General features: G+C 34.6%; 1 protein-coding gene across 8 annotated transcripts in view; it reads right to left on the minus strand.

Annotated features, from left to right (window-relative positions):
* The window catches only part of Lrrc7 (leucine rich repeat containing 7), a 509113-nt gene that overhangs the window by 392282 nt on the left and 103913 nt on the right, over positions 1-12918 (minus strand). For all 8 annotated transcript variants that reach the window (XM_074079777.1, XM_074079774.1, XM_074079778.1 and 5 more), the window contains exon 2: positions 11822-11919. In XM_074079777.1, coding sequence (XP_073935878.1) covers positions 11822-11919 — 98 coding nt within the window. The remainder of the gene's footprint in view (positions 1-11821; positions 11920-12918) is intronic.

Here is a 12918-nt window from a genome sequence, read left to right on the forward strand (position 1 = left end):
GAGAGCACATACAGGAGATATGGGGATAGGTAGGAAACCCAAAACATGAAAGCATTTGCTGTCCCCACTGCAGAGGAGCTAATACAGTAACTTTAAAATGACAGAGGTCAATATGGGAAGGTGACTGGGAAGTAGTGAAGAGGTCAGGTAGAGATGACTCAATTCGGGTTGTAACACACTTGTGCATGGAAGCAATGCTAGGAATCTCTCTGTATAGCTATCCTTATCTCAACTAACAAAAACGCTTTGTCTTTCTTATTATTGCTTATTTCTACTTTTCAACAAAAGGGCAGAACAGGTTCTGCCTGGAAGCGATTCTGGTTGGGAGGAGAAGGAGAGGGTGGGGGAGGCGGGGGGAGAAATGGACCAAACAATGTATGCACATATGAATAAATGAATAAAAAATATATATATAAAATTAAAACAAAAGAAATCATTGACCACTTGTTTCTCATGAGTCCCATAGTACTAAAATCATATACTTTATTCTCTTGACTTTGTTGGAAACTTGGGAAATCATTATTTTAGTGAAGGACCTAAGCAATGAAGACTGGGGAAGACTGGTCTCCTGGAATGGATGCACCTAACTAATAGATGTAAGCAGAGCTGAGCAGAAATGTTCAAGTCAGAGTCTCCAATATGGTAGGCCCATATCGGTATTCACTAATGTATAATTTTTAAGCTATAAATACATGTTATATGAACTTCTTATGTATGATATTTAGTGAAAAAATTTTGAGAGCTAAATAGAAGACAAATCCTAAAATGACAAGCACAAAAAAAAGTATAGCCAGACAGCATGGATCAGTCGCAATAAGATAGCTTCTAGAGTCAAACTGAAGTTTAGGCACTCAATAGCTATGTGACATTCTATAAATGACTTAACCTCTCTAGGCTTCTGTACCCTTATCTATAAAAGATAAGTTCAAAGAGGAAAGGAAGAAGAGCTGGATATAGGATGGAAGAGAGATGTAGGGAAAGTGGGTCAGGTTACACAATGGAAAGAAAGTGGATTAAGGAAGTTAAAGGAATAACTGAAGATAATGACAATGCAAGTTCCTCACAAAATGCAGGGCTCAGAGAGGAAAAGAAGCCACGGAATGACACCTAGGTGCCTGGATGTCACCTTAATATTAATGCTCATATTCTTGATCTCCAAGTACCTTCTCCTCTTCCCTTATTTACATTCACTTACTTCCCAAAATATTTTGGGATAGCTGAGTATGCAGACCAACAGTAGTATAGCAATATTGTGGGATATAGCTTGAGTAAACTTACGTGCTTCAGTATATATATTAGGTCAAATGGGAAGTATGTACCCTGAGATTACTTTTAGTACAAAACCAGTTCTTGAGAAAATAATTAAACCATTATGATAGATGTAAGCCAATGAATACATAACATCATCCTGGAGCACAGTAATAGTGAAGGAGTGCTTATGTAACACAATTTAAGTCAGTGAAATATTAGGGAAGGTAACATTTTTCCGGGGGCTCCTGGGAGTCTTCCCCCCCTTTTTAGAATAAAGAGGAGCCCAATAAAAGACAGAATTTTTTCCTCTACACAATGCCATGCTCATGTTTGGGGTCTTTAACTGCAGAGCAGGGGTGCTACCAGCCTGAAGAAAAGCAGCTGACACACAAAGAATGGTGGAGTCCTAAGCCTATTTTATTTCTGAACTTCTAGTTATGTGAACCATCGAATTTCCTTAATAGATATGTTTCTTTCTCCACATACCACTGTCTAATCCCCTGACCACAGTAGCACAAGATTATCAATATCATTGTAGAGTCATTGGGACACAGTCTAGAAATAAGGGCCTGGAAAGGGAAACAAGAGTCTAGCATCCAACACAGACTTGAGATAAAGTCAACTAGCTCCTGAAAAGATCTGGGATCTTTTCCACTAACAAATTCCCTGTTTACATTACAACAGCATTCCCTACTGATTCTCCTTTGCTTATGAGAATGCATTTGAGGCTGGATTGATTTTCAGTCCCTGATGCATTGACACATATTTAACACGCAATTCTAAACAAGGATACTTTATCAGAAATTGCAGCTCTCTGAAGAAGAAAATGAAAATTAGAAACAGAATCTCAAAAGGAGTACTTAAAAAGCAAGAAACATCACAGCAAAAGTGACAGCTGATAACTTGGAATGGAGGGAAGCACAAGGAATTCTATTGTCACCTTTCACACTAACAGGAGTTTCTTAAAACCATCCATGTGCCACAGAAAGAGGTTAGCTCACGTTAAATCAAGTGGTTTCTGATAGGAAGTTAGGAATGTGACTACTCATGATGATTTCTAATATTTAAATATCTTGACATATGAAAAGTTAACATTCACTTATCTGAAAACAAAATAAACTTACATGTTTAGTCTTAGTAATATTAGATGCTTATGTTAAAGAAAAATATGATATCCTGACCCAAGAAAAAAATTATTAGGAATTTAGCTTTTATAATGCATTTTTTAAAAGCCTTCTGTGAATTTTTGTTATTCAAAAACTTTGTATAGTTTTAGTTTCCATAACATTGACTCAGGTGAGTTCTGAGGGAAAATTATACTTTCATAAATATTTTTCTATATGAAAATAGAGTATTTTCCTAATCAGGGCACAACCACAAGTGTGACAATGAAGAATTTCTCAGCTATTAAAAGCTAAATTAGACTGAGTAAAATCTAAATTAAAAAACTTATAGCAAAGTGAATGAAAGAAAAGCCAACAAAATATAATTGTTTAAAAATAAACTGATAGCAAACACTTTTAGCATTGTTAAGTTCTCATGATGAATGTTATCTTTGTCATTATAAAATGGTCTTTATTCCTTGTAATATGCTCTGTTCTAAACTCACTTGTCCCCCAATGTTAATATAGTCACTGTAGTTTTTATTAAAATACTGTTTTAGCACAGTCTTCTTTTCTGTCCTTTTATGCTAAGTGTTTTTTTCTGTCTGCAGCAAAAGACACATTTTAGAAGCAGCATATTATTGAGTCTTGCTTTTCTTTTCCCAATATGACAAGCTTTTAACTGGTATTTACACCATTTACACTTAACATAATTATCAATACCTTAGGACTTAAGTTTGCCATTTTATTATTTGTTTTCTGTTTTGTTCTCTCAGTTTCTCATTCCTCTGTGTTTTTTTCTTGAAATCTTTCAGGTTATTTCAGTTCATTTAGTTCAATATTGATTTATTTGTGATGTTTTTGAAAATATTACTTTGTATAGTCTTCATAGGGGTTTCTCTGGGTATTAGAATGTACATATGTAGCATCCCAGGGTACTGGTGTCCTTGCATCACTTTGAGTGAAGGAGAGAGACCTTACTTCTATTTAGGTCTTTTTACCTTTCCTATGTTTTAATTATAATTATCTTAATTATTTCCTCTGCCACATCAGATGATGTTATAGTTTTGCTTCAAGATGAAAAATGATGTAAGGAAAAGTCTTCTATGCTTATCTCTGCTTTTTGTTGTTTATTTGTTTCTTTTAAGACAAGGTCTTCCTCTGCAGCCCCAGAATGACCTCAAACTCAATCCTAGTTTATCCTCTCAAGTACTGGGATTTCAGGGGCTCACTGCCTCACCCAGATATTTTTATTCACTCTATTTTCCTTACTGAAGGAAAAAATCTTCTGTTATTGTCTGTACACGTTTACACAGTATTGCTTAGCCATTCTTTTGAGAAGGTTTTCTAAAACCAAATTCTTTAGTTTTCTTTCATCTGAGTATATGACTTAAATTTTCCTTTCATTGATGAAGGATAACTTAGTTGGATATAGGGTTCAAGGTTGATAGTTCTTATAATACTTAAAAAATATTGTGCCATTTTTTTCCAGCTTCTATAATTCCTCTATGGACTTGAGATAAACAGTCATTGTCATTTGAATTGGTGTTCCTTTATAGCTAATGTGTTATTTTTCTCTGGCTGTTTCTGAATTTGTCTCTAGTTTTTGAAGTTTAATTATGAAATGTCATTCTGTGAATTATTTTGTGTATCTTCTTTGAAGTTCACTGTTCATTGAGTATCTAGATTTATGCCTTTTGCTAATTTGGGAAAGTTTGTAACCATACTTCAAATGCTTTTTTCAGTTTTGTGTTCTTTCTCTTTCTTTTCTGGAACTCTGAGATAGAAACATTACACATTTATTATTTTTTCACAAATCCTTCAGTCTATATTCACTTCTGCTTAGTCTATTTTTTTCTTTGTTTTTTTCAAGCTGACTCAATTCTATTAATCTACGTTCACTTATTCTATTCTCTATTATTTTCATTACACAATTTAGTCCGCTGGGTGAGATTTTTATTTTTGTAATCATGTTTTTCAGTTATGTTATGGTCATTTGGTTCTTTTTATAACTTCTACTCTGCATTAAAAATTTGTGCTTTTTCTTTTTGTACTTGATTCAACAGATTACAAACTTGTTTGTGAAGGCAGTTTTCAGGATGATTGCTTTAATTTCCTTGTCAGATAATTTCTGTGTTAGATGAATCTCAGACTCATCTTGACATTGGGGACAGCTGACTGTCTTTTCTCATTCAGAATATAATTTTTCTGTTTTGTGATGTGTCATATGATGTTTTATTGCATCCTGCATAATTTGGACACTCTTAACCCTACTGAAATCATCTATTTCAGTGAGCATTTATCCTACTTAGTTTATAAATTCTAGACTACTTTTTTGTGGGCTTTATTTCCAATGACAGTTTGGTGAGCCCCTACTTTGTGTATATGTGTGTGCGTGTGTGTTACTGGAGATTGAACCCAGGGCCTCACGCTTGAGTTCTACTACTTGAGCTATGTATGCCCCCAATCATTTTGTTTTTATTTTATTTTTGAGATAGGATCTCACTAACTTTGCCCCAGCTGGCCTTTAGCATATGATCCTCTTGTGTCTCCTCCTAAGTAACTGTGATAGCAGACATGTGCCACAATGCCAGACTCCTTACCTTTTCTTCTTCTTTTTAAAGATGGCATCTTACTATGTTGCCCAGACTGTTCTCAAATTCCTCTTGTAATGGATTGTGATGCTAATGCTACTCTGGTCTGCTTGCCTTTCTGGCTTTGCTCTAGCTTCTGATAGATTCCTGATATTGTCATCAGCCAGGGTTGAAAGTGAGTCTTTGGGCTACCTAATATTACTGAGTAACCTGGGAAGTCACAAAAGTCACTGGGCCTGGGTTTTCTTATGTCATCAGGTAGAGGGTCACTGTTGTTACCATCACCACCATAGGGTCTGCCTACTAGGGAATCAGGGTGGGATGACCTGGGGCCTTACTCTTTCACTGTCTCTGGCAAACTGAACTGTTTGTCAACCAGGATTATGGAGTGGAGGTTGGGGCTCTCCACTAGGTGTCTGTTGTTCTCCTCTCCTGTTCCTTTGTACTGAGACAGCAGGATTCTTTTTTTTTTTTTTCTTTTTCTTTTCTTTATGCCTATTGACAGTAACATTTTGCAGTGTCTTAGGTAGCCACTCCAAGGATATACAGTAGACAAAAAGAAAGCCCAAGGAACACACCGTGTTGTCATGCTGTCATTCTTCAAGTACTAAAGAATCCAGTTTGCCTTCTTTCAAATTTTCAGAATCCTGTTGAATAATTTCCAGGTATTTAGTTGTATATAGAAGACAGAAGCAGGGAAAGGTGAATCTCTGTCATCTGTTACAGAAACAAAAGATTGACCCATCATCCTTCTTTTTCCTCTTTCCTTGATATCTCTCTTTCTCTCTCTCTTTCTCCCTCTTGCACATGCACTCTCTCTCAGCAGATTCTCACTGTGCAGTTTCACTTTGGAATTAAGTAATTAATAATTAAGGTAAATATGATACATTACTTCTCAGAGTTGATAATGTAATTCAGAATGTTAGTCTGGGTGTATCTGGGTATAGATATCAGTTAATTGACTGTATATGGTATACAATAAGACATTTTAATATATAGTGTGATGTTTTAATAACTTTGAAATATATATTTGATTAAGTCTTTGATGAGTTTGTCTTTGAATTGTTCTGATTTCTTTCTTAGGAAAACATAATTCTTAGATCAGATTTCCATTTATTTCTGCACATATCAATTCCCCTTCATTATTTATTATTTCCTTGTCTTTCCTCCATTTCATAGAATGTTTCCAGTATTTGTTCCTCAGATTCTTGACATATGTACAAGGTTAATTCTTTGACTCCAGTGAAGATTTCAATTCTGTTGTTCTTTTAGAATTTTTTAAATGATTTCTCATCAATGTTCATCTTTTTTCCATTAACTTTTTTCTAAAGAAGTTGCAATTTTCCACATTGCTTATTATGCAATTATTTGACAGAATATTTCACTTTCTTGTGACTATTGAAAATTTTAAACTCTTAATTTTTTTTTCTGTTTTCTGCATTTATTATTTTCCAAAGACATACTCTTTCTTTTTTTGGGCTAATTTTTTGTTGTTTTCTGATTCTCTATCATTTATATATATATATATATATATATATATATATATATATTTTGTTCTCCTGTCACTAGATAAAAGAAAGCCAGTGCGGTTAGAGCAGAGTGTAAAAGAATAGAGTATGAAATGAAGCTGAATGGGTGAGTAGAAATAGAAGTCTTCAAGGACTCTATAGGAAGGCCTTTGTCTCTCTTGAGTGAGAAATGTAAAGCCTTAGGGTCCTGCCAACATGGAAAGCTTACTGTATGTAGGAAAGTCATGTATGAGAGTGTCTGGCAGAATTTAGAATCTGTGCAGAGATTATGTGTGAACAGATTCAAAACATATTTAGGAAGTGAAATTGAGAGTCCCTGAAATTAGAGTGCAAAGGAAAAATGGAAAGAAGTATATGAAAAATGATGCCTAGAGTTATGTGTTTTGAACCTAGATAATTAACAATACCCACAACTTATACAACAATGCTAGAAGTTCATGCTTTGAGGGAAATATCATGGATTTGGTTTGGGGTTTGTTGAATTTGCACTATTGAAATATCCAAGAAGATATGCTAAATAAACACATGGCTGAATGGAGAGAGGTCTGAGTTGGAGATACCTATTTGTGAGTCACTTGATTATAGGAATAACAAACTATGTGCAGTGAGATTGTCTGTGGGGACAATATATTTAGAAAGAAAACAAATTCACACTGTTTTTAAAAATTATACTGTAACAACCTTTGTAAATGCCACATTGTACCACACAGCAATTAAAAATTTTCAATATATAATAGCTGGAAAGAGAAGACTGAGACTGTAAAGGAGTAACCAGAGATATCAGAGGAAAAACTAGGAAAGCACAGTATTATGGCAAACAAGGCATTAGAGAATTTCTGTATTAGTCTGATCAGACTGTCATAGAAATATACCATAAACTGGATCGCTAATAAAGAATGGAAATTTATTTCTTATAGTTCTGGAAAGTGGAAGCCCAAGGTCAAAGTGTTGGCTAATTTGGTATTTGGGTGAGAGCTATTTTTTATAGTTTGGTATTTGACCTTTCATAGATGGTGCCTTCTACATGTGTCCTCACATGGTACAAGGAGTAAGAAAACTTTCTGGAAAGGTTTTAGAGGGATAACAATTCTATTCCTGAAGGCTCTGGCCTAAGGATCTACTTATTTACCAAAGGCCCACTTCCTATTACCATTACATTAGTGGTTAGATTTCAACATAAGAATTTTAGAGTGTTATAAGCATTCAGACTTATAGCAGTGTTCAGGAAGTAAGAAGAGCATCAACACTTAGGAAATGGTAGGTAGGCAGAATTCTAAGGTCACCCCAAGGTCATCATTGCACTCTCTGATGGGTGAATCCTGTGTATCCACTCTCCTTGGATGTAGATGGGAACTGTGACTTTCTTCTAGCCAATAGACTATGACAAAGTTGATGGTATCATTTTGGACCCAAATTGGTTGATTTTGAATTCATCAATATTGAGATTGCTTTGAGGGCTTCTAACTTAATTGAGTAAAAGAACTGAAAAGAGTGACAGGACTCTACCCAAGAAGAGACAGATTAAGAAACCATATTTAGAATGTCTGAACAACAGGAAACTGCAGGAAAGCTTCCAGTATCTAAGCTGGAGGTGACCTCTAGTTGGCAGCCAGTAATAAGAGGGGTCAGTTGGTCATACAATAACAAAGAAACAAATTACGACAACATCTTGAGAGCATTTAGAAGTGGATTCTTTTCCAATTGAGTTTCTGATGAGACATCAACCTGGTGAGACCCCGAGGCAGACAAACTGTGCCTGGACCTCATATCTGGACTCCTGACCCACAGAAACTATAAGGTAATAAATGGCATTGCATTAAATCACTAAGTTTATTACATAGTGACAGAAACTATTATAGCAACATCAAAAGGTTATTGATGATATGAATGAAAACTGTTTTAGTAGAGTGACTGGGTTGGAGCCAGACTGTACCTCTTTGACGAAGTGAGTGGGAAGTCAGTAAATGGAGCAAGAATAGATGGCTCTTTGGAGAGATTTGTCTGGAAGTAGTACAAGAATGTAGGACTTTAGCTATATGCGGCTGTGATTTTGAGAACAAAATTTTTTATTTGACCATGCTTAAAAATCTCTTCTTATGGAATCAATTTATTTTTACTGGAACTTTTCTTAGCTATGCTAGGTACAGTAGATCTAGATAAAAGTAATACTGAATAAATAGGTAGGAGCTATGCCTGGTGACTTAATGTTGATCTTAACAATGAAAATATTATAAAAGAGTATAAAAGATTATAAAAGAAATGATATGAGCTATGTTAATAGCAAAATCTTCCTCCATGAAGCAATTTCAAATGAGAGATGGGTTTTCATTCATCTGGAGGACCCTATAGTCCTAACAAAGTTCTCCTACACATGCTCATTCTTAGTAAATGTATTGATGGAGTTTTCCAAGGTGGCAGCTTTCCACTGGAGTTGAGCAAGAAGTCAGGCTAGATCCTATCTTGAACTTGTAAAATCAAAGAGAAATAACTATTCCATGTATTGAACAAATTACCATTTAATATGAATTATAATCTGCAATATGAGTTCCATTGCTGCAAAAGGTCAGCCTTATGCCATTTGTGTGCAATCTGTACCTTGACACAGATTACTTTTTCTCTAAAAAAGAGTGATAATTTTTGTAAATTTGCATTTCTGCTATCAACAACATGCCTTATTGTCTTCAAATGAAAGATTAGTTTGGTATAGGATAGCAATATTAAGAAGAACAAGAAATGGAGAAAGAGGAGATAAAATCAAGATACAAAGGAAAACTTGCTACAACTTAGATTCTATACCAAGTATTTAATATAAATATCTTCAACAATTCTTCCAATAAGGTATGCTCCATCCTTATCCTCATTTTGTAGACATGTAAACTGAGTATTAGATTTGAAAAGTAATACCCAGTGTTCTAGAGCTAGTTGCTTGAAGCGTCATATTGAAGAATAAATCCTTTCAGGTGTCTCTAAAATTAATGATCTCAACTGCTTCTATTATAAAAAAAAGAGATGCTGCCTTTTTTTCCCTCCAGGAATTAATATGGCTCTGTACCTTGATAAGAAGTACTGTTCACTATACTAACAAGGGATATTGAAGACCTCTTTGAAAAGGAATAGAACTGTATTTTATTTTTGTAGATTTTTCATTCAATAATTAGGATTTATAATAAAACAACAGTTATATTACTTACCTTTTTAGTCACACATTAAATACTTAATGTATATACTTTACACTAGGCAACTATGAAATATGTCTATCAACATTCTCTTTTGTATAGATGATTTTATATTATCTGCTGTGAATCACTTGCCTGAGGAAAGGGTTTTCAAACCTGAGTTTACATCACAATCTCATATAGGGCTTCTTAATATTATTAATATACCAAACAGATTATTAATATACCAAAATTTTCAATCAGTAGATATGAGTTTAAGGCCTAGAATTTCTAAGGAGTTCTCCTGTGATATGTCTGCTGCTGGTCTGGATACCACAATTTGAAAACCACTGTTTCAGACCAGGGCTAAAAAAAATCTTTTATTGGCTGAGCTCACCTGTAATGCCAACATGGAGGCTGAGGCAGGGGATTGCAAGTTTGTAGCCTGGGCTACATAACAAGATTCTGTCTCAAAAAAAAAACCAAAAACAAAACCAAAAACAACAAAAATCCTTTCTTATAAACAACCAGGTAAATATTTCAGGTTCTGTTGGCCAAATGGTTTGAGTCACAACTGCTGAAGTCTGAAAAGTAGCTTTACACAATACTCAAATAAACAGGTAATAGCTGTGTTTCAATAAGATGTTATTTAGGGAAATGGGTGTCGGGTTGAATTTCATCAGTCAGCTACAGTTGGCCAACTGTTGGTGTACGTAACTCAGTATAAGAACTCTGAAATCATCGTTTATGTTAAATAGCAACTCTATGAGAATCACCTACAGATTTATCTACAAAACCTTTACCAAGTTTTAAAATAAAACCTACTGAACTATACCAGAGACTGAGCTGACTGTGTTAAACCCATAAAGTGAAACCCCAAAGTTCTTTATGAACCCAATAAAAGGAAGCAATACTTTCATGTATGAATCTTCATGTTATAAATGATTTTTTTAAATGCCCATGAGCTATTTTTTTGTTTTGCGGTACTGAAGCTCGAACTTAGGACCTTGTGTTTACTAGGAAGACACTCTACATTTGAACCACATTTTCAGCCTATAAACTGTTTAAGCTTTAGTTTTCATTGGATATTTATTGTAGTATTAGAAAGTAAAAATCTACTATTTATGTTTATATTGAGCGACATAGGTAAGATCAATTAAAGTCATCAATTCACTTTGTAATAAAACAAAGCAAAACAAAAACACTTTACTTGCCAAAAGTTTGCCCAGATTTAACATATTTGGTCTTTACCAAGAAAAGTGTACTTTAAACTAATTTAAAATACCAATATAACTTTAAAAGTCCACTAAATTCTGAACTTCAGTTGATCTACTGTATCATTAGCTTTAAAGATCCATTGGATCACTATTCTTAAGAAATGCAAGTTCCCATAAAAGGGTAGAATTCAGTTAAATTTTTGTTATAATGGAATATGATTTAGCTCTCTAAAAAATAATTATATTCCAATGCCATGAGGAAAGTTTGTATTGTGGGTTATCTTACAAACGTAAAATATGGTAATTATGTCAAAAATCTCCAACAATCTATTATATACTACAGACTATGGATATTTAAATAAAGTCTCGGTAAACAATTACATAATCTAATATTTAATACTTTGAGGATGAACCAAAATGACTTTATAGTGTCATTTACACATGACATCTATCTTTCAAAACTTTTTCTTAAATTCAATTAAACAAAATGCATCAGTTTGACAACTGAGCTTACATTTTACCCTTAAGCATTTATTATTTAGTGGTGGAGTGGTCTTCAGAGTCTTTTTTTAAAAAACCATGTTAGAAAAGAACATGTTTCCAGTCAAATGGAAACTAGAAAACATTGATTTTTAAAGTACATTTGATAAACTTCTTTACTTCAGAACTTCTCAGAACTATTAATATACATGGTGTACCTCTACCTAAGAAAGATCTGATATTGCACAGCCTTTTCCATTCTCATTTGAACCTGATACCCAAATGTCACTGGACTATCTTAAAGTACTAGTGGAATATTCATACTTGCATTCAAGTGAGGTACAATAATTTGGTTTTCAAAATCAGCTCAATTCAACAAATATTTATGGACTACATCTCTTATTTGAACATTTAAGGGTTAACACTGTCATTTCACTATGCTACTCACCCAAATCTACCTAGAACACAGTTAATCCCATTAAACATACTTACACTCCTCTTCAGGCCTCTTCCGAAGTGCTGCACGAACCTCTTTACAAGGACTCCTCTGGTATTGTGGGGGATTCCTTCCCCTTATTAGGTTCTCCATCCTGTAAAAGAGAATCCAAAGAATGTTTTAATGCCAAAAGCTTGATAAATGCCACATGGCAATTTAACTGGCTAAGTAGTCACAAGTTCAAGTACCTTCAGAAGCTTGATAGTTCACACCATTAAAAATATGTGGCATGAGTTATGGAAACAGCCAAGATGCCCCGCTACTGATGAATGGATTAAGAAAATGTGGTATTTATACACAATGGAATTTTACTCAGCCATGAAGAAGAATGAAATCTTATCATTTTCAAGTAAATGGATGGAACTGGAGAACATCATTCTGAGCAAGGTTAGCCAGGCTCAGAAGTCCAAAAATCGTATGTTCTCCCTCATATGCAGACTTTAGATCTAGAGCAAATGTAGCATTGTTGTAGGACTTGAGTCACACACTAAGGGGAGAGCACACATGGAAGGTATGGGGATAGGTAAGAAACCCAAAACATGATAGTATTTGATGTCCCCACTGCAGAGGAACTAATACAGAAACCTTAAAGTGACAGAGGTCAATATGAGAAGGGGATCAGGAACTAGTGAAAAGTTCAGTCAGAGATGAATCAACTTGGGATATAACACATTTGTACATGGAAGAAATGCTAGGAATCTCTCTGTATAGCTATCCTTATCTCAACTAGCAAAAATGCTTTGTCTTTCTTATTATTGCTTATACATTCTCTTCAACAAAATTAGAGATAAGGGCAGAAAAGATTCTGCCTGGAAGTGAGGGGGAGAAGGGTGGAGGGGAGAGGGAGGGGATGGGGTCAGGGGGGAGAAATGATGCAAATAATGTACGCACATGTGAATAAACGAATAAAAAAAAGAATATGTGGTGTGATGGTAGGGAGGCAGGAAGTATGGTAAACTGGAGAGTGCTTGACTTTTCCAAGACATTCAATTAAAAAAAAATTAAAAGCTCCATGTGCACAAAGCTCATGTACATTATCCAATTAGACACTGTTATGGACTGAATGTTTGTGTCCTCTCAAAATCAACTTATT

This window comes from Castor canadensis, chromosome 7 (genome assembly GCF_047511655.1).
Source record: "Castor canadensis chromosome 7, mCasCan1.hap1v2, whole genome shotgun sequence".
In the NCBI taxonomy this organism is placed as follows: domain Eukaryota; kingdom Metazoa; phylum Chordata; class Mammalia; order Rodentia; family Castoridae; genus Castor; species Castor canadensis.